At 36.0% G+C, this 20,829-nt stretch overlaps 2 protein-coding genes and 1 pseudogene across 2 annotated transcripts; 1 reads left to right on the top strand and 2 right to left on the bottom strand.

Annotated features, from left to right (window-relative positions):
- The first annotated feature begins 4,595 nt into the window (after positions 1–4,595).
- LOC142636865 (zinc finger CCCH domain-containing protein 1-like) lies at positions 4,596–6,612 on the top strand. Its single transcript, XM_075811153.1, has 2 exons — positions 4,596–5,315; positions 6,414–6,612. Exons 1-2 carry the CDS (start codon positions 4,653–4,655, stop codon positions 6,516–6,518), a joined length of 768 nt encoding a protein of 255 aa, XP_075667268.1. The 5' UTR covers positions 4,596–4,652; the 3' UTR covers positions 6,519–6,612.
- A 2,396-nt stretch (positions 6,613–9,008) lies between these two features.
- On the bottom strand, positions 9,009–10,178 carry LOC142635496 (receptor-like protein kinase FERONIA). The gene is made up of 2 exons (XM_075809638.1): positions 9,674–10,178; positions 9,009–9,442 (listed from the first exon to the last, which is right to left on the bottom strand). The coding sequence occupies exons 1-2, from the start codon at positions 10,176–10,178 to the stop codon at positions 9,009–9,011; spliced, it is 939 nt and encodes a 312-aa protein (XP_075665753.1).
- Positions 10,179–11,309: 1,131 nt separating this feature from the next.
- On the bottom strand, positions 11,310–15,840 carry LOC142636892 (putative disease resistance protein At1g50180; annotated as a pseudogene).
- Between the last annotated feature and the right edge of the window lie 4,989 nt (positions 15,841–20,829).

Genomic DNA, 20,829 nt, shown 5'->3' on the forward strand with positions numbered 1-20,829 from the left:
CAACTTTCCCGATATTTACCATACGAGATGGGTCCCATCAATACCGATAACCGGCTTGCAGTATTTGAATCCCGATATGCATGGACCGAAAGACCAAAACACATAATGCAACAATACGGTGTGATCTTCATCGGTGGGTGTGACACGATAGCAAACCGGGTAGTCGGGTCCTGATCAATATACGCCATTAGCAACTTTTGCAGCCTTTGGTAAGATTCTTCCCAATCTCCAAACATAAGCGCAATCGCCTTTTGTTTCGCATCCCATACCTTGTAGTAAGAAGGCTTATGGCCATTATATTTCGCCTCTATCAGAGATCCGAGATGCTTAATTTGAGTGGTGTGATCCTCGAAGTAACTTGTTATGGATTTCTGCTGCAATAAAATTACAACTCATCATTCTACCATCATTTCGCACCCCAGTCGGTATACACGTGTGAGGACCCACATACACGGTGACCATCCATAGATTTTGGAGCTCGGGCTTCATAACTGCGTAGACATACCACTTGCACGACTCATGCACGCATTTCGCACAAAAATTTTTCCTCGTCGACCTAGTGATCTTAAAGTGTTTGTTTTCCTTGAGGGCACAAATTGTTAATACGCGCTTCACCTCCACTTTACTGGCAAAAGTCAACCCTTTGCACAAATTCATCCCCTCTCTCCAAGTAGACACAAATGGCATCTCAATATGCGAAGGATCAACCATATTTTCCCAAGTATTTGCAGAGAATGACAACGCAGGAGGTGCGTAGGCAGGGATTGTGTTTGTAATGTTTTGGACACTAATAACATTGTCTGCATCAGGTTCACCACCGTCCAATGTCTCATCGTCATCAATGTCCCTCTCAAAGTCCCCAAAGTCCCGAAAGTCCCCTCTCTCAATCATGTCTTCATAGTCATCTTTATCGGCAAAATCTTCACCGTTAATGGCAAGATTCTCATCAACATAGTCGTCATCATCATCATCATCATCATCGTCATCATCATTGTTAACGACAGTAGTCTCATCAACATAGTCGTCGTCATCGTCATCATCGTCATCATCATTGTTAACGGCAGTAGTCTCATCAACATAGTCGTCGTCGTCATCATCATCATCATCTCCATCGGCATGAACATCATCATCCTATACATGTGTAGAATACTCATATTGAGCATCCGGAAGCGCAACTTGTAAGCTTCTGGTTGTTTGTTGGATATCCTCTTGCCATCCTGCACGCGGCTCCAACTGTATGTACAACTCAATGTTACTTACTTCAGCTATACTCTCCAACTTGTCAAACATGATCTTCACATGTTTGTCTTTTTCTATCAGCATATACTTGTAATTAATCCGGTGCTTCATGATTTCATTTGGCATACGATAAGTAATTTGCATGTTGTACGCATCAGGATTCTTACCCAACTCTTCCATCACAAATATCTTCAATTCATCAAGGGTTTTCAACCTACGATCAACTTCGGCATAATAGGTTTTCATACCCGGCCCCTCAAATGGCAATCCCTTGTTCGCATTGGGGTTCTTAAGCGGACCACCATGGTATATGATTATAACAATATCAGGCATTGTGAACCTGTTCAAGTCAAGTCCTATGTTAGTTAAATCACATAGTCGTAAAGTGAGGGAAAAAAGTAATGCAATCTTACCAATGAACATATTCAAGCCAGGTTATAGAGTGCCCATTAATATCTAAAGGCCAAGACGTAAACCTTCTAATCCTAGTGGATGGAGAGACGAAATTATCTATTACTCCATTGTGTGGTGACCTATAATGCCTAAAAGGGTTCTGAAAGAACTAGGTGGGTAGAGGAGCATGATTACATACCCATTCACTACATTCATTCACTACCCATTTCATACCCAAACCAATGATAAATAAAGTCAAAAAAACTTGAAAGATCATGATAAAAATAAAAGCCTAGAAATGATGAATAAAATTTTGATAATTACATACCCATTCCCATTCATTACATTCATTCACTACCCATTTCATACCCAAACCAATGATAAATAAAGTCAAAGAAATTTGTAAGATCATGATAAAAATAAAAACCTAGAAATGATGAATAAAATTTTGATAACAAAAACTATACAAATAAATACTCAAAAAATTAACATTAACAAAACAAAGTTCTATAATTCACAATATTGATAAATTAACTAAGTTATGTTAACTATCTACAAAATAAATGGTAAAACTCTTTAACCCACACCCATAGACAACATACCCAACTACAATGACAATCAAATTATGCAAACCCTTACCTTAGATATGAATTTGCTGAGAGGGAAGAGCAGTGAGAGTGGACAATGTGGTTTTGTGAGAGTGAGTGGTGTGAGAGAGTTATGGTGTGAGAGAGTTATGGGTGAGTGAGAGTTAGTGAGGGTGAGTGAGTGAGAGTGAGTGAGTGAGAGAGTTAGTGAGGCTGAGAGCTCTGTTTTAGGTTTTCTCTGTGTGTTACTGAGGGTGTGAGTTTCTGTGAGAGTTAATGCCACGGGCTGAGGTGTATATAACATGCCCAGAGGAAATCGAGTCTATAAGACTCGAGTTACTCATAAAAACTCGAGTCTCTAAGACTCGAGTTCCATGCGTATAAAAACTTAATTTAAAATAAGATATAGTAAAACTCGAGTTTATAAAACTTGAGTTCTATCGGAAGTAAAACGAGTTTTAGAAACTCGAGATCCAGGTGGCATTTTGTCCACCTCAGCAAGCCCAAAGCGAGCATAAAGTGAGTTTTTGAGACTCGATTTATTATGTGAATCTCGAGTTTCAAAAACTCGAGTTGTTATTTTCCTTTATTGTTTCAAACCATGCCTAACTTACTATATTCATGCCATCCACATGCCTAATCTGCACATTCCCCCCAATACACACGTGGTAAAGTGTAATTTTTCTAAAAAACAAAGAACCGGTCCTGTTCAACCGGTCAAGAGAATGTACGAAAACTACGCGGTTTTGGCTCAAACGACGTGGTTTTTCTCTCTCTCAGGTCTTCTACGGTTCACTCTGTCTTAGCTGAAGGTTGTTGGTCTCTTTGTCAGTTGTCACCACTCACCGTTGCGGCATTGCCGATTTGATTTCAATCCTTCAGTCCACTCACCACTAATTATAGAGAAATTAAATTTATATAAAATTTAATAGATTGTGCTCTCTCTCTGCTGAACGGTCAAACCGCCATAGCCGTCCGTACTTCTGAGCTCCATCTAGAACCTTCCCAACATTCATATCACCTAAAGCTAAAGCCTTGCCGTAATAAACCACTTATTTCCATTCCAGGTACTACTCTCTCTCCCTTTGTTTGGTTGCTCGGAAACCGTGGCGATTTAAGCTTGTGAGTGGCTTTGTTTAGGCTTTTGATTGCTGAGCTGGTGGTTTGATTCACCAAAGATTCTGTGATTTTTAGGTTGGGCTTTGGTCTTCGGTTTCAGAGGTATTTTGGGATAGGATTTTTGTGTTTGCCTTGAATTGGAGCCTGTGACATCAAATTTAGGACCTTGAATTGAAAATTGATAATCTTAATCTCAGTCTCTCTTTGGGTCCATCTTGATTTTAGGAATTTTTTTCATGAATATCTTGAATGTATTTATTTGGGTTTATGAATTGACTTAGGCAGCTTTGTAAATTGTATTTATTGGAGTTTATGATTTGATGCATTTGAAATGAACCAACTGTAGTGTCTGCTTTTATAAGCTAAAAGGGTGCATGTAGTTTTGGGACTTTTTGTATTGAATTATATATGTTATATTCTCTGAATTTTATGACTCATTGTACTATCTGAGAGAGTTAATTGAGCATGTTACATTCTATGTATTGTGTTCAAGATATTGGTATGGTACTATGGTTAGAAGTAGGAAGTACCTTTTCTGTTTGATGAAATTCTTCAGAGGTAGAAAATACAATACTTTTGTCTCTTTTAGGGTCTCATGCCTTGCCGATACTGAGATGAACTTGTCTCTACAAAACAGAATTCCAATCCCTCCAAACCCTTGAAACGAATGCTTGGGCATGGTTGTGTAAAAGCCAGGAATGAGATATAGTTGAATGTTTGTTGTTACACTCTTTAGTGTCGCTGAAGTATACGTGTACGTATATATATCATTGTAGTATCTATATGTATCAACATGTATATTTTTGATAATTACGGACTGCATTTGATGGATATTTTCTTTGGTTGATTATGGTCTTTCGTGTAGATCCCAAATTTGCAGTAGTTTCGATAAACTTGGCTACATATTCTGTTATATTTTCTGCATCATTAGTAGGAGACTGACACCATATGTTAATGATTTTCAGGAGTCCTTAATGTCAGATTCAGGTGAAAAGCAGCAGCCTGAACAGGCTATAATTCTTCTCTTGTAATCCCTTCACTTTCATTGTATATTTACCATTTGGATACTATTCTTACCTTTTGTTTTTGGGGTTATTTGCTATTTTCATCCCAAAATATGTCTAATCTTTTTGTCTTTTCAGTCTTCAACTTTGTCATAAAGTCGTCAAGGAATAAATACATGCGAAAGAGAATATTTGATGAAGTTGTAAAAGAGGATTCAACGAGAAGACTCATTCTTACACGATCGAGAAGAAAACCATAAAACCCGACAATAAGCTGTATTTTTCTATTGGATCCTCTAATAAGAACAAAATGTCTACTGAAGCAAAAGAAGAATCTGAGAAGCCAATTTTTCAGTTTGAGTCTTCAAAAGAAATTCAAGTTGAACATGATAGCAGAGCGACAGCAACTCTAGAAACTGAGACCGAGTTCTCAAGAGATGCTTGTGCATTGCGTGAGAGATCTCTTAAGCAAGCAGAGGAGGCTTTAAAGGGGAGAGGAAAAAGCTCTGGGGACGAAAAGTTTTATAAAGGCATTCATGGATATACTAATTACAAGGCTGGTTTCCGAAGAGAGCAAACATTTGCTAGTGAGAAAGCTTGTGGGGCACATGGGCCTTTGAGGGCTTCTGCTCACATACGAGTTTCTATGAGATTTGATTATCAACCAGACATATGTAAGGATTACAAAGAGACTGGTTACTGTGGGTATGGAGATTCCTGTAAGTTTATGCATGATCGAGGGGATTACAAGTTTGGTTGGCAAATGGAGAAGGAGTGGGATGAAGCAGAGAAAGCAAGTAAGAGAAATCTAGCTTTGGGATTAGATGATGAGGATGATGGCGGTGTAGACCCTGGTGAGGAAGATGACGAAGATGATTCGTTGCCCTTTGCATGTTTCATTTGTAGGCAGCCTTTTGTCGATGCTGTTGTAACCAAGTGCAAGCACTATTTCTGTGAGCATTGTGCATTAAAGGTATACCTTCTATACCAACTTAAATTATGGAGCATAATCAGTCTACTGTTTGTGGATTCTTATGATGAATTTTTTTCATTCATTTGAAGAAGAAACTCAGATCACACATTTAAAAAAAAAAAAGCCCTTTTAAATTTTAAAAAATAGCTGGAAATGGATTAAATTGCAGACTTGCAATGTTTGAAACATGACAAAAGTGTAGGCTTGTTATAAAGGTTTATTACCTGCGCCATCCCCACCCCAATACTAAATACTAGCAGCACATACTTACATGCTTATGTACGTATGTAAACTCGTTAAATTTCTAGATGAAGAGCTTTGCCATGAAAATTAACTATACAATCAAATGCTATGAGTGACTTATACAGCAAGATGCTGACAGATGGGTTTCAAATACACTTACAAAGAAAACTTAGAGCTGGTTTAAGTTTGAGATAAAATTCAGGTATCATAATTATTCTCAGAGTCTTGATGCTTGCATCTCTGTCAAGACATATTTTGCCTAGGTCTGGAAGTGGGTTCTTATAATGAGCTTAGGGTTGTGTATGGATCAAAGACATAAGGTTGTTATATGGGTGTAAAGAACTTGATGATTATGGTTTATAAAATTATTTCTCAGTGAAGTCTTTCAAAACATGTGTTTTCTATATAAGTAGTTTGAAGTCTCATTTATTAGAGAATTGAGTTATGCTTGTTTTTTTTTTTTTTTTTTTTGTGGTTTCAATTTTGAGCCCAATTATTTGTGAAATTTCAGCTAACTGTTGAGTCTGCAATTTTAGGCATTCAATCCAAGTTTTTGTTGGGTCCAACAAATCAATATAGTCATCAAATCCAGGATTTCCTTTTGATTGATGCCATAAAATCTTTCATTATGAAGTTTCTAGCAAGATTTATTATGCAGCTGATGCCATGAGCTTTCGGCAAATTGCATTGTCAAAAAAACTCGGTTAAAAATAAATATGTTGTCTTTTTTATGTGCTTTTATTTTGTGCATAAGCATGACCAAAGGTTTCTGCAAAACATTTCGATCGATTTCTTTGTTGCCCATCTCTCCTTTAATTGAAGTGTATTCTAACTGGAGGTTCTTCTCTTTTTCAGCATCATGCGAAGAACAAGAAATGCTTTGTTTGCAACAAACCTACTCTTGGCATTTTCAATACAGCTCATGAGATACTCAAAAGGATTGCTGTGGATGGTAAATAATGGTTGCTCGAATGTTCGTCATGCTCTTTGGTTTGTAACTAATTGGAATGAATATTTTGTATTTTTGTTTTTGCTTTTGTTAGCATTTGAAAGAGGAAGTTTCCTTCTCAGTCTCTCTTTTTCCTGGAAAATTGTAAACTGTCTGGTGAAATTCTCTTTAAATAGAGATCTTACTGAAGGAAAGTAATTTAAGTATGGAGTACTATTGTAGGCTTCTGCAAAATTTAATTAGTATTGGGTATCCAAGAAAGCAACAGATTTGCTCAGTTTAATCCTATTTGGAACAATTCTGATGAACAACCAGCTATGGGATATGTTTATGATGGCATGTATAGAGCAATTGATGGAATAAAAAAATTTCAAGGACAAGAAATATTCATGCTACAACTTATTGGTTGAATCCCACATTCCAATATGATCCATCCACTCTTAATAAGAGCCTAGAGACTTAATCTGCTGTGACAGATGTTATTGAATCAAAAGTTTCCAACGGTCGACTCAAGTTGGTGGAGGAATTAAAGCTATTGCGAGAGCATGAGCAAATCTTTGGAACCCAACTTGCACTAGAATCAACCAAGACATCTCAGCCAAGTAAGATATTGTTTACTTTAGCTAATAATAATATGAAATTATGTTTTGAAGAGTATTTTCTCTGTATAACGATTGTATATTTGTTTTGTGTAGTATATGAAACTTAGATGAGTGGTGGAAGTTGTTTGGGTCTTGCGCTCTACAAAAGTTTGTGATTTCGGATCCTTAGCCAAACATCTGCCTCTTCAGGATGTGAGTAGAATTGGAGTGTTTTTTAATAAGTACATACCAAAAGGAAAAATAGATTGGAGCATCAACAACTTAATGATCTTTTGTATCTTCATTATACCTACCGGTTGAAAGATAGGTATATAGATCTTGTTCAATTATTCAAATACTACTCTTAGTTTCTTTTATTGCAATAGTTGGTTGGTTTGAATTATTCAAATGTTCATTTTACAGTATAGCGTCAAAAGTAAGAAATTCAATTTTGATCCTATTGATTATGCAAGTATCGATAAAACAGAATTTTGGATAGTGGAAGAAGAGGAACCTCCACTTCTTGATTATGTGGAGTTAGAGAATACATTATACGAAGAAGGAGCTTATCCAATTGAAGAAAGGTCTTCTAGCTATGCACAAGGAGGTTAGTTTATAAGAAATTCTGTGAATTCTTTCCCTAGTTGCATACTTTAATTAGACTATTATTAGAAATGATTATTAGAATCGTACTTTTATTTACTGTTCTTCATTGGTTTTGGAATTTGTAAAGATATGAACAATGACATGATTGAGGATGATTTCATCTTCTTCTTTTTTGAGGATGATGACATTGATTTGGGATCATTTGGTGTTAAGATGATACTCTTGGATTTAAAGATAGAAATCATCCTAATGAAGATGAAGATGAAGATGAAGATGATGAGGATGAGGATAATGATGATGGCGGTGGTGGAGCATTTGGATCACATGATGACACTAATTTCAAATATCTTTATAACAAATGAGACTTGTGTTGATATCCAATGAATTCTAAAACTTAATAGTTCTTTGTTTGAAACTTATTTGTTATTTTGGATGCAATGAACACATTTATTTGGTTCTATTGAAAGTTTATTATGTTAAGGGTGATTATTTTGTAATGTTAGTTTTATGGATTATCCAGTAGGATGATTATTTTGTAGCATTAATCTGTTAATGTTTAGTACTCTTTTGTTTTTTACATTTTGGTATTTTTATTTTGTAAATGTAAAATGTAAACTGCTAAAAAACATACATAAATTCTTTAAAAAGATATATATTTTTTAAGTAAACATATTTATTACTATTAGTTTATTACTGTATAAGAAAACTTATTTATTTATATAATTTAAAAATTATTAATTAAACCAGTAATCAGTCCATAATTTGGTTCTTTGACCGTATCCCTTTTTAAAACTATGGTCAAGACCATTGCAACAAACAAAAGGCCCCTAATCTATCTTGCAGCATAATGTGGAAATGATCTAAAGGCAATTTGTGATAAATTCAAGGGCTCAGGAAATTAACTAGAGAATACAGTGTCTTTGAAACAAGAATTTTACTCTTTAACAAAGAAAAAACTAATTTGAAAGCAAGTGAATAAGACTAATCAACCTTCTCCAAGTTATCTTATGACTATTTACAAAAAAACAGTATTTGCAATGTTGAGATGAGATTGTTGTGGTTGTTAATTCTGGCTTACAAAATACAAAGTCTTGTATGAAAACTTCAAACTACAATTCAACATAAAAGTCTAACAAAGCTAAAATCAGATCCATTTCCCAAAACAAGAGCAAAGCATACCCTCTAACAAAACTCCACACCGTGGCAATGATATCACTAATCGGCGGCCACATTTCTGTCCACAAGGCGGTGCAAAACGCAGCCCTTTGGACTCTTATTTTTGTTACGAACTTAATCATTGGCCGTTTGGGCTTTCTATGGCGGCATCCAAGGACAATTCAGGCGATGTGGTGCTATCGAATCCGAAATAGATCTCTCGGATTCGTGTGATCCCTCAAATTCGGGCGGAGAAGCAATGCGGGTATATTCAACAATGGGATACTTGTATTGATCACCACCACTAGGATCCACATCCTCTCTAGCGGCATCTGCGCTCTCTTGTAGCTCCGATGCATGTTCAAGTACTACCTCCACTTCGGTAATTGTGGGACGATCCTTTCCCTTATTTCGCACACAAGAATTGGCAATGTCCATGTATATCTTGAAACACTGCGGAGCTATCTTACCCTTCAGATACGGATCAATGATCCGATAAATGGTCCCTTCTTGTATGCATTTTCGGGCCCGAGTAGCTAGATGCGCCTCATCTGTCTCTAATTCACGTCTCACCGCACTTCGGCACGAGTACTCTAAACATTACCACACCAAAAGAGTAGACATCAGATTTATCGGTCGGCTCCCGGTGCATGGCATACTCGGGATCCAAGTATCCTACGGTACCCACCACCTCGGACACCATCCTAGGTAAGTCCTTTGACGGACTCGGAGGACCCATCTTGTAATCCCCGAAATTTATCAACTTGCGCTCAAATTTCTCGTCCAACGAATGTTGCTTGTCTTCACGTTACGGTGGATGATACTATGCTTCACCCCAGAGTGAAGATAGTGTAATGCACGTGCCACTCCAATGCAAATCTGGAGTCTTTGTTTCCACGACAAGGGATCGCAAACATGCTCCTGGAAATGGAGGTATTTCGAGAGGGTTCCATTTGGTATGAACTCATAGACTAGGATCACCTGTTGATCATCGAGATAATATCCGATGAGAGGGACGAGATTAGGGTGGTGTAGCTGGCAAAGCAACAACAACTCGGTCCTTAACTCGTCAAAAATCTGCCTTGACTTGATATCCACACGCTTTATTGCAACGCTTGTCGTAGTAGGGTGATCGATAAACCCCTTGTATACTTTCCCATAACTCCCCTCACCAATTACTAAATCATCATCGAAGTTACTGGTAGCTGTGTTGATATCAGCTAGTGAAAATCGACGGCATAATCCATCAGGAAGAACTGAATAAGATTGTCTTGTTTTGTCTAACCTTCTCTTCCCTGACGTCCTTAATAACTTCGAAATACCTTCCATTAGTTCACACTTCGGTCGTATAGTATAACAATGATCAGTGCAAAGTAGCGGCTTGCTGCTCAGGCGATGACCGAAAGGATCGGTTTTAGACCTCTTCAAAAATAGACAAACAAGTAGGGGTATTTTTCTAGGATCTGTTTTGGATTCCCTCTGAAAAATATAGACAAACAAGTGGAGTTTTTTTTTTTGTTGGGGGGGGGGGGGGGGTGGTTTTGCAGTTAAGGGTGGGTAGGTGGCTCTGGTATATACCGTAACAACGAAGACATAAAATTCAACAGGATAAATATTCAGTATGCTCTATGCTTCTCCCTATTGTTGACGATGTCTCAGCTCCAGCTGTTTTTCTAGTTGAATAATTTTTTGGACTTCTTTTCTTTATTTTTTATTTTTTATATCAAATTTGAATGTGAACTATGGGATTATAATAGGGTGTTTTAGGCTTTGTTCTCACTTTTAAGCAAATCTGACGTGATAGTATTTGATTGGAGGGTGTAAACATAGAACTCTTCTACATATATAGAGAGAGAACTCAATGAACTAAGGCAATATTTAGTTGCGGTGATTTTGGGGAATGGAAAAGAGGAGGGATTTTTGGCAAAAATAGCTAAATAGCCTTAATTTTTAAATTATGTAGCTCAACAACACAATTTTCAAATTATATAGCAAAATATTGGAACTTGACATTGATTTTGAAAAGAGAGCTGTTTGGCTACATAGTTTAAAAATTAAGACTATTTAGCGATTTTTCCAGGATTTTGGGTGGGTTTGTTTGGTTGGAAGGGGAGGGATCTTGCCATATTTGTGAAAATTGGTGGCATATGTCAAAGAACATGAGTCATGGCAAGGATAGGAGGAGGAGAACAACAGGATTTTCTTTCGTATTGGCCAATTGGGTCTCAGACAGTGAAACCTGCCAATATAGATTGTTCTTAACATAGACCCTCCAACGACCGCTACACTACAGGGTTTGGTTCAGTTGGTTCCGTGTCAGACCGATTTCTCAATTCTAGGTTTGGGTTGGACAGCCCTACTCTTATGGGTTCTATCTAAAGAAAATTGGGTGCTAGGATAGATGGTTGATTTGTTTTGAATGGATTATTTTTGTGTGATGATTTTTTTAATGTTGTTGGAACTGTGTATTTGAGAAAAATAAATTGTATTGATTGTAAAATTGGATTTTTTTTACATAATTTTTTATGTCCATGAAAGTTTTAATTCATCAAGAGCTAAAAATGGTTACAAGAGCAAACCAGCAAAATCAAAACTTGTCCATCCATACTCGATAGAAATCCAAACTGACTACAAGTCTGCATCAAGCAACAAGCCTACAACTTATAAATGAAACGACCTGAAATATACATAGACTACATATATGCAGTCAACCAACCAATGAACGACAATAAATTAAATCAAGCATTGAGTCAAGATTCTCTTTCCAGTGCCCCCATAACTCTTCGCTGCTCTTCAAATAATTATCTAGGCACCAAGTTATTCTTTCACCTTACTATTTTGTAGTTGCTCCCATTAACGTACCTACACATGAAATTGGCGATATTTTGTAACCATTATGAATGATGTAATTTGCATTTGTGTTAATGACTAACAATAGTCTAAAACTTTTGACATTGTACCTCTCAATATGTTTTTATTAGATACTATGTATTTTGACAAAATATTGTCATTTAGGATTGGGATCTATGATATTTATTTATCTCTCTCAATCTTCTTTATAGAAAAAACAAAGGTTGCAGTGAAGTAGCTAAAGAATTTAAATAGTAAGTTTATACAAACCTGGAGTTTGTTTTAACGTTAATCACCCTTCCTCGTATTCTAAGCTCAGTTCAAAAAAATAATGGAAGGCACATGTTCGACTTTGTAGAAATCATCTCCTTCTTCTTCAAGCCTATGTTTGAATGCTCTTGGCATCCATCGTATCTCCAGTTCCTTTAGCGTGCTGACAAACTTCAATCCTTGTGGAACTGTCACCAACTTGTTGCAATCTGTAATCTCTAAACGGCAAAGACTAGGCATTGCACCTGCCTCCACTGTCCACTCCTGTAAATTAGGCAAGCCTCGTAGGAGTAAAGATTTGAGTTGAGGAAAACCTTTCTCAGAGCAAACCATTTGCTTCCCAATGAAGGCTTCCCATCCTCTTAGGACCCTCAAGTAAGGTAGCTTCTCGAGTATTGGCATTGGATCTTCCACAAGTCTAGATCCCCACAAAGTTAACTTGGCAAGGTATGGAGAAAATTCTTGGTGATTGGTAGCTTGTTTATCCGCCCTTCTATGTGCAGCTTATGAAGACGAGGACAGCCTTGTACTAATTGTCCTACATCTACTACCTTATCAGGGAATGAAAGCATTTCAGTCTTCATGGACAAGGATCGAAGGCTATTTAATTTTTTGATAGGGGGATTGAAGATTTCCCCGAACTCTTGAAAGTCTCTTGGGTCGTTTAGTACCAATTTTCTAAGATTTGTCAAACTAAGAAGATCTCTTACATCACATTTGTTGGTGGGGAAGTTTACTAGTGTCTGCAAATTGCTCAGATTTGCTAGTTGCAGCTTATCATCAGTTAAATAGTTACACCACTTTGGAAGATATAGATGTCTCAACTTTTTCATGTTCCATATCACTGTCGGTATTAGTACAGTTGATTCCCAACTCAGTTCTTCAATGGTTTCCAAATTTAGGGTCTCTAAACACACCAGATTGACTATGGAGGAAGGCAATTCTCGTATACAAGTTTTCTTCAAGATTAAGAACCTCAAATGAATCAAGCTTCCTATTTGCTCTGGTAATTGTCCATCCAATGATTGGATTCCTTCCAGATCCAAAACTCTAAGAAATTTTGAGTACTTAAAAACTGATTTGACTTGCAAGCTATTTTCATTGAACTATATAAGGGACCTGATCTGAGGATTCTCTTTGTAATAATCATTTGTGAGAAGTTTATCAGAAAATATGGCAAGTCTTCGAATACTACCAGTTGATGAATCAGCTGTCTCATTTCCACTCCAAGGACTCAGTATGTGGAGGAAATTTTCTTGCTTTGCCTTTGACAAGCATAGATCTCTCATAAGATCATGGAGACGACAGGATTTAATCCTTCCATTTGACCCAATTACACCCACTTGAACCATGCATCTATTTATCAAGTCAACCAAGTAGCGTTCTGCATAATCTTCTAACATTTCATCTCCCTTTAGTTCATACTTCAGTGGCACAAAGCCTTCTGCCACCCATAGTCGAACCAATTTCTTTGCTGGTATATCGAAGTCCTCTGGGAAATGGCTCAAATAAAGGAAGCATGGTTTCAATTGGTAAGGCAATTCAAAGTAACTCAAAGCCAACACCTCGTGAACTCTTGATTGTTGTCCTTCACCGCGGCCCCTGCCTAGGTGTAATTTTATATTTCGATGCACAATATCCCACTCATCCAATGTTTCTTTTGTTGCCAAAAGTCCTCCAAGCACAATAATTGCCAATGGTAAACCAACACACCTTGCCACCATTTCCCTCCCCAACTTCTCCATATCTTCGAATATTTTGAATTCTGCATGTTCAAAGGAACTAAATTAGAAAGTATTACATTTTCAAGTATTTGAAGTTTATCTTTTTTATTGAAAGGAAAAGTGATGCGGATGGAAGGGGTGGAAAGAGAGAATTAGAAAATTAGAGGCACAACAAGGAAAAGAAATAAATGGGACCAGTGCTTAACCAAATGACAATACTCAACATAGAATTAGTACAAATGCTTAATTTAGAATGCACAGCTCTACCATATATATAGAATTAATACAAGTGCCACTAATAAATTCTTTGATTATAAAGATGTGCCCGAGACTCAATGGGAGAATCTAGTAGCAACAAGGTTGTGTAGATATCTTCAAATTGGTGGGACAAAATTCAAGAAATGCGACTTCTCAAAGGATATCCGAGGTAACAACATTCAAGCCTTCTAGAGACACAACTACCAACAGTTAAATATACAACTCATAATACAAACTCAAATTACAAGACATACATAACAAGATTTGATAATTATAAAACTTATTTTCAAGACAAAGACTACATTTCCAACTGAATTTTAATCTTCAAATGGCAATCTCTTGAATTCTAACTTGGAAATTACGTATTCTGTTATGAGAAACTACAATAACCTCACCAGATTAAAAAGAACTTGTCCTTTGGTTTAAGATGATAGCTTTTCCCTCTATCTTTCAGAAGCCCAATAAAATCATTCTAGTTCTTTTTAGCAAAAAAGACAAACTAACGTGCTACTTCTCAATCAGGCATCACTCGTGATAAGCATGACTGAATGAATTTGAATGCATAATCTTCTTTTCATTAATTGAGATTGAAACAGTTTGCACCTAAGCACCTCATAGCTTTCAATAGTTTTTGAAGCCCTCTTCGAAAAGAAACCATTCGCGTTTCTCAGCTTTTAATAGCTTTGATTAAATAATAACTACAATAAAACCTACTATTAATTAAAACATTCATGTGATGAATCAGATGATAAGATGTTGTAGATATGAATGAGATTTCCTCAGTTTGTAGTGTGTGTATGTAGTTGTACATATGCATACAATAAAAAGTGGTAGGATGAGAATATACCTGGATCGTTTCTGTGAAATGCCTTCTTCTGAAACAGCTCCCAACTCTGTTCTTCGTTTAAACAGCCAGGCTCATGTAGAAAACCACTTGGATCAACATGCAAGGCTACTTCTCTATTGCAAGTTGTTAGTAAAATTTTGCTGCTACTTTTCTGTCCTAATGGGAAGCCTGGACTTAGTATATCCCAAGCCTCTTTGCTCCAAATATCATCCAGGATCACCAAACATCTCTTCTCTTTCTGAACTTGATTAAGCTTCTATGCCAGCTCTTCATCTCTCATTTTCAAAATTTGATCCCTCTCGTCTTTGGTTGGAGAGGTAAGTTTGATGAATATCCCTTCCCAAACATCTCTTGTTTTGCATTGCTGGGATATATAAGCCCAAGCGAAACCATCAAAATGACGCCTGACCTCACTGTGATGGTAGACTTTCTTAGCAAGAGTGGTCTTTCCAAGACCACCCATCCCACAAATAGACACAACTTGACAGTGCTTATCTTCATTTACCAACTGTGCAACTACTTCTTTTATATCTTCACCCAACCCCACAATATACTCTTCAACAATATGGGAATATGACCATCTCAATTGTCTTTGCCTGTCCAGAACTGAACTCGAGCCCACTTGTTTTATAGGAGTCACACCATAAGTTTGTAAACTTCTAGTAAGATCAGAGATTCTTGTTTTAATGTCCTCAATCTTGGAGCCTACTTTGTAAAGCTTTCTGGTGTTGAAAATAGGAACATGTTTCTTGAATGTGCTGTCTCTATTCTTCAAAGCGAATTCGAGGGCAAAAGTTTCAACGACATCCTCAACTTCATAGGCAGCTTCCCGAATCTGTGAAACCCAAATTCGAACACTCTCATCTTCGTTTTGCCTTTTATCTGCATCTTTTAAGAAACACTGCATCCGCTCTAATTCGATTTGCGTTTGCTTGACTTGTTGGCTCACCCCTTTTAAATATGTCGCTTCTTCAATCAGAAGGTTGCCTAGCCTTCCCACTGCATTGAAAACTACAGACTCGGCCATGCTGTGCGCCTCCTGCTCCTCCCCTCACCAGAACAAGAATCAAATATCAAAGCAAATTATCTTCACTTTGCTCCACCAGTTTTTCATTTTAGTTTGTGATATTGGCTTTCATTTCTTTTTACTATTCTTGTAAAATAACCAAACAAATCACATATTATAATTGTTGAAGATTTGTGTTGCTTGTGCAAATTAATTAAAACAGTTACTCAGCTCTAATAAACTAATTAGAGCACATACCAACGACCCCATATATGCTGCCACCAGGAATGCCTCCTACAATAAATTAATTAGAGCACTTCACAACGACCTCAAATCTGCTGCCAGAAATTCCTCCATTCAAACCAATTAATTTATAGCACCGACAACAACCCTGTATATATGCAAATCCTCTTTTCAAACCAATTAATTGAGGAATAGACTTTGTATTGTAACGAGTGCCCTTAGGGCATTGGTTAACAATTAATTTTAAGAAAGTTTTGACATCACTTTTATGAGAAATGAAAAAAATTGTCAAAACATTAATTACTTTTTTTTTTTTTTTTTTTCATAAAAACTTTCTTTAACTGGATTGTTAACCAATGCCCTATGGTATTTCGTTAGCATGACCCTTTTACAAAATATTACAATACAAGAAGGGGAGCAAACCATGTGCAGCACATGGACTATCCCAGTAATGCCTGCAATGTCGAGGAGGTCCAGAGGAAGATCTCCCATGTGTTGCGGCGATAACCAGCCAAGAACAGAACAATTTTTGTCCGCACATCTCCTAGTATGTTTTGTCTCTTGTTCCCTGCTTCTGCTTTTTGCGCTCTATCTGTTGGCGTTGTAGCAGTTTCAGAATTTCAGGTTTGGCCTTCTACTCTGTTATTTACGTTCACTCTTCATGTAGTGTACAATTGCACACATTTGCATGAATGGGGTACAAGAATACAATATTGTACACTAACTCCTAAAGAAAAACCTAAAGAAAGAGAAAGGTTTGAGATATATATATAAGCCTCATATTCACCAATGACTACTCTTACAAAGAAAATATTCAATGCACTTCATGAGCAAATCAGTTTGACCGAAAAGTGTAGAAGACCTTGAGCAGTTTGATGAATAAACAAGCAGGGATCCCCATAGTAAATATTGAGAACCAATTTATGACCAACCTCAAGTAAACTGCAGCATAAAGGCTATTACCAGGTGTTGGTCCGACCAAAGTGAGCTCTTGGAAGGAAAAGGCACTTGAGCCTTACAACTCAAGATTTCAGCCATTGATTTCAGCCAGTTTCCAAAGTTATGGGTCCGGATTGATGTTTATGTTCAGAAAAAGATATTAAAAAAAAAAAAACATATGATATCGATTCAATACTAGATTCAAAAGGTCTAATAAACCAATTTTTACTCCCAAACAGTCAAACATCCTCATCTCTTGCCTTCCTGACCGCCGCTCATCTATCATTCCCTTTTTCCTATTCTAGTTTTCTATTCATTCTTTGTTTTTCTCTTTCCTTTTCGTTCTCTATTTTAATTTTAATTTTTATTTCACCGACCAAGGTGCAGTTTAGTTGTTTGAATTTTGAAATGAGTTGGTTCAATTCAATTAGAAATTCTCTTGGATTACTTATAACTAGTAAGTTGCCCGTGCGATGCACGGATAATATTGTAATGTTTTATGTAATATAATTTTGGAGAATGTTGTACGCATATTATACCATAATTGTCATAGAGCTTTGTTAGTAATGAGTTAATTATAAGAAGTAACAAAAGCTAAACAAAATAATGAAATAAAGATGAAATTTAGAATTTAAAAAAAAAATCCTTGATGAACCAAACGCTAAAATCCTCGATTCATACACTATTAAAATTCATAGAAAAGAAAGCACACACAACATATAGATCATTATACAATTACCATTAAACCAAAACTCAAAAAACAAAAAAACCATTAACCCAAAACTCAATTTATTTTAGGAAAAAATTCAATATGTATTTCTTAATTGAAATATCAAGAGACTTACTCGAGAAAGAAGCTTTGGAGTCTAAAGAATGCAGATTAAATAGTCGTGTTGTTTTTCCTCTGCAAATTCAATTGCCATTGACTAAATCACCTCCACCCTATTACCGCACATCCTTAGTGGGATGGTCACTCCATAAGTATGAGTGCTTACGGGGTGTGGTGGGTAAAAGCCGGGGTTCAAGTCTCCAAGAGGGAGACTCATATACATATGCACTTAGATTTGGTTAAAGTAGAATTTATATCTTGTATAAAAAAACTATAATAAAATAAAAACCCCTCCACCCTAGATGATAACTGCTTGATCCCTATAATCCAATTTATGATTTACAACAGGTTTAGTTTTTGTTTATTTTGAAAAGACCAGTCTACTCAAGTCATATGCTAAGATTAAACAATCTTGAAAGGACAATGACAATGAGACTTTTACACTACAATAAACAATTATCGACTTCTCAGTTCTAGATTTCAAGCATCTTTTGGAAATCGATATACAAAATAACACAACCTATAAAAGAAAATAGCAAAACACAAAATCTCACAATCTTAACCCTACCGATTGTAAGTGAAGAACTGAATTTTTGAAAGTAACAAAAGATAGCTTGAACTCATACATGTCAAGGTCACTTAATGTGCGATGGATAGCCACTTGCTACAACAAAAGATCACAAGAGCAATAGGTTTCTTCTATTGGCCTGGTGTTTTAAAAAATTGTGAGTATGGAAACAAAATTTGAGAGTAGCAGTAGTTTAGGAAATTTAACTATTAAAGGTTTTTTTTTTAAGAGAAAGAAAGTTTTTTTAAGAGAGAAAGAAAGAGAATGGAGGCATATAGTTAAAGTTGAGAGGGGAAGGCAAAGAGTGAGAGAGAGGTTGGGGAGTTAAAGGTTTAGAAAATCTTACATTAATCATTATAGCAAAGTATTGATAATGTACATTAAGTGAAAACAAAAAGGCAAAAATCAAAACGTCATTTTGGAGGCTAGTTGTGATTAATGCATTTACACAATCATAGAGGTAGAAACTTTTTATATAACTAACATAAAAACTTGCGGTACCAAAAAAACAAAAGACTAACAGAGGAGGGAGACTTTGTTTATGAGATGTTTGTATGTAAATTAATCACCATAAAATAATAAGGATTCCCATAGAATAAAATAATAATGATTATAGTAAATAAAAGATATGAATTTGTGTAATTTAGGCAACAAAAATGCTAGAAGATTATCTATCTCGATCTCATTAGTTATTAGTATCCCTTTTTATTAATAAAAAAAAAAAAAGCTGAAACATTTGGTATACTAAAAGACATGAAGAATAGAGAGAGGTGTGGTGTAAAATCAAACAATTAATGGGAGAGTTGGATTATTGTAGAGAAATTTCATAAGAGGTGCCACTTGGCAAAAGCTTAGACCCTCACACAATGAGGTCTCTGCTTTTATATATATATATTGATTGATTGATTGATTAATCATTATAGCAAAGTATTGATAATGTACATTAAGTAAAAACAAAAAGGCAAAAATCAAAACGTCATTTTGGAGGCTAGCTGTGATTAATGCATCTACACAATCATAAAAGCAGAGACTTTTTATATAACTAACATAAAAACTTGAGGTACCAAAAAAAAAAAAAAGACTAACAGAGGAGGGAGACTTTGTTTATGAGATGTTTGTATGTAAATTAATCACCATAAAATAATAAGGATTCCCATAGAATAAAATAAAATAATAATGATTATAGTAAATAAAATATATGAATTTGTGTAATTTAGGCAACAAAAATGCTAGAAGATTATCTATCTCGAACTCATTAGTTATTAGTATCCCTTTTTATTAATAAAAAAAAAAAAACTGAAACATTTGGTATACTAAAAGACATAAAGAAGAGAGAGAGGTGTAGTGTAAACTCAGACAATTAATGGGAGAGTTGGATGATTGTAAAGAAACTTCATAGGAGATGCCACTTGGCAAAAGCTTAGACCCTCACATATTGAGGTCTCTGCTTTTATATATATATTGATAGTTAAATCATGGTTCTGGCCTTCTGGCAGCTGAGGTCATGTATCTATGGTTTAGTCCAAGAGGTGGTTCATGGAAATACACACACACATTTTCTTTGATGTTCATCTTTTCTTTTCTTTTTTCTCCCTTTGTCTTTTGAGTTTTGTGAACCGATTTTCTCTGCTCTCTCCTCTCACCTCACATCCAGTCACCAGAGATCACCGTCCTATTGCATATCTCCATCAATATCTGTCATCCCATTTTAGATCTTTGCAATCCCTGCCGATCTTGGTTTTCTTGGCCTTTTTGGTTGCTTTTGAAATTTACAAACCGATGCACTGCACTAATAGTACTTGAGCTTGGTACAGCTTGGTTAGTTGACATCCAGCACTGTAGTTCAGTTGGTGACTTTGGAAAACTAATAAATAATCAATTTGACTGATAAATGTAAAGGACCTTGAGCAGTTTGACAAATGATCAAGCAGGGATCCTATGGTAAAATACTGAACCAATTTATGACCATCTCAAGTATTTTACAGCATAAAGGCAATTACATAGTGTTGGTGCTGTCAAAGTGGGCTCTTGGGCGGAAAAAGGCACACTTGTGCCATACAACTCAAGACTATCTATCACCATTGCAAAAAATGAAAGGCCCCTAATCTATCTTGCAGCATATATGTGGAAATGATCTAAAGGCAACTTGTGATAAATTGCAGAGCTCAACTTTTCCATGAAGAAACAGAGAATCTACATGTCTTTGGAATAAGAAAAACAGTAACTTGAAAGCAAGTGAATAAGACTAACCAAACACACACATAAAAAAAAAAATAAAAAAAAAATTTAAGGTTGAGAATGATGGGACTGTTGATGCAAACAAAGTCATATACATCAATCTATGAATAGCATTCATCACCGTGAAAACTTCAAACATAAAAATCTAACAAAATTAAAATCAGATCTATTTCCCAAAACAAGAGCACACCCTCCCATAAAGATCTCC

This window comes from Castanea sativa, chromosome 5 (genome assembly GCF_040712315.1).
Source record: "Castanea sativa cultivar Marrone di Chiusa Pesio chromosome 5, ASM4071231v1".
Classification (NCBI taxonomy): domain Eukaryota; kingdom Viridiplantae; phylum Streptophyta; class Magnoliopsida; order Fagales; family Fagaceae; genus Castanea; species Castanea sativa.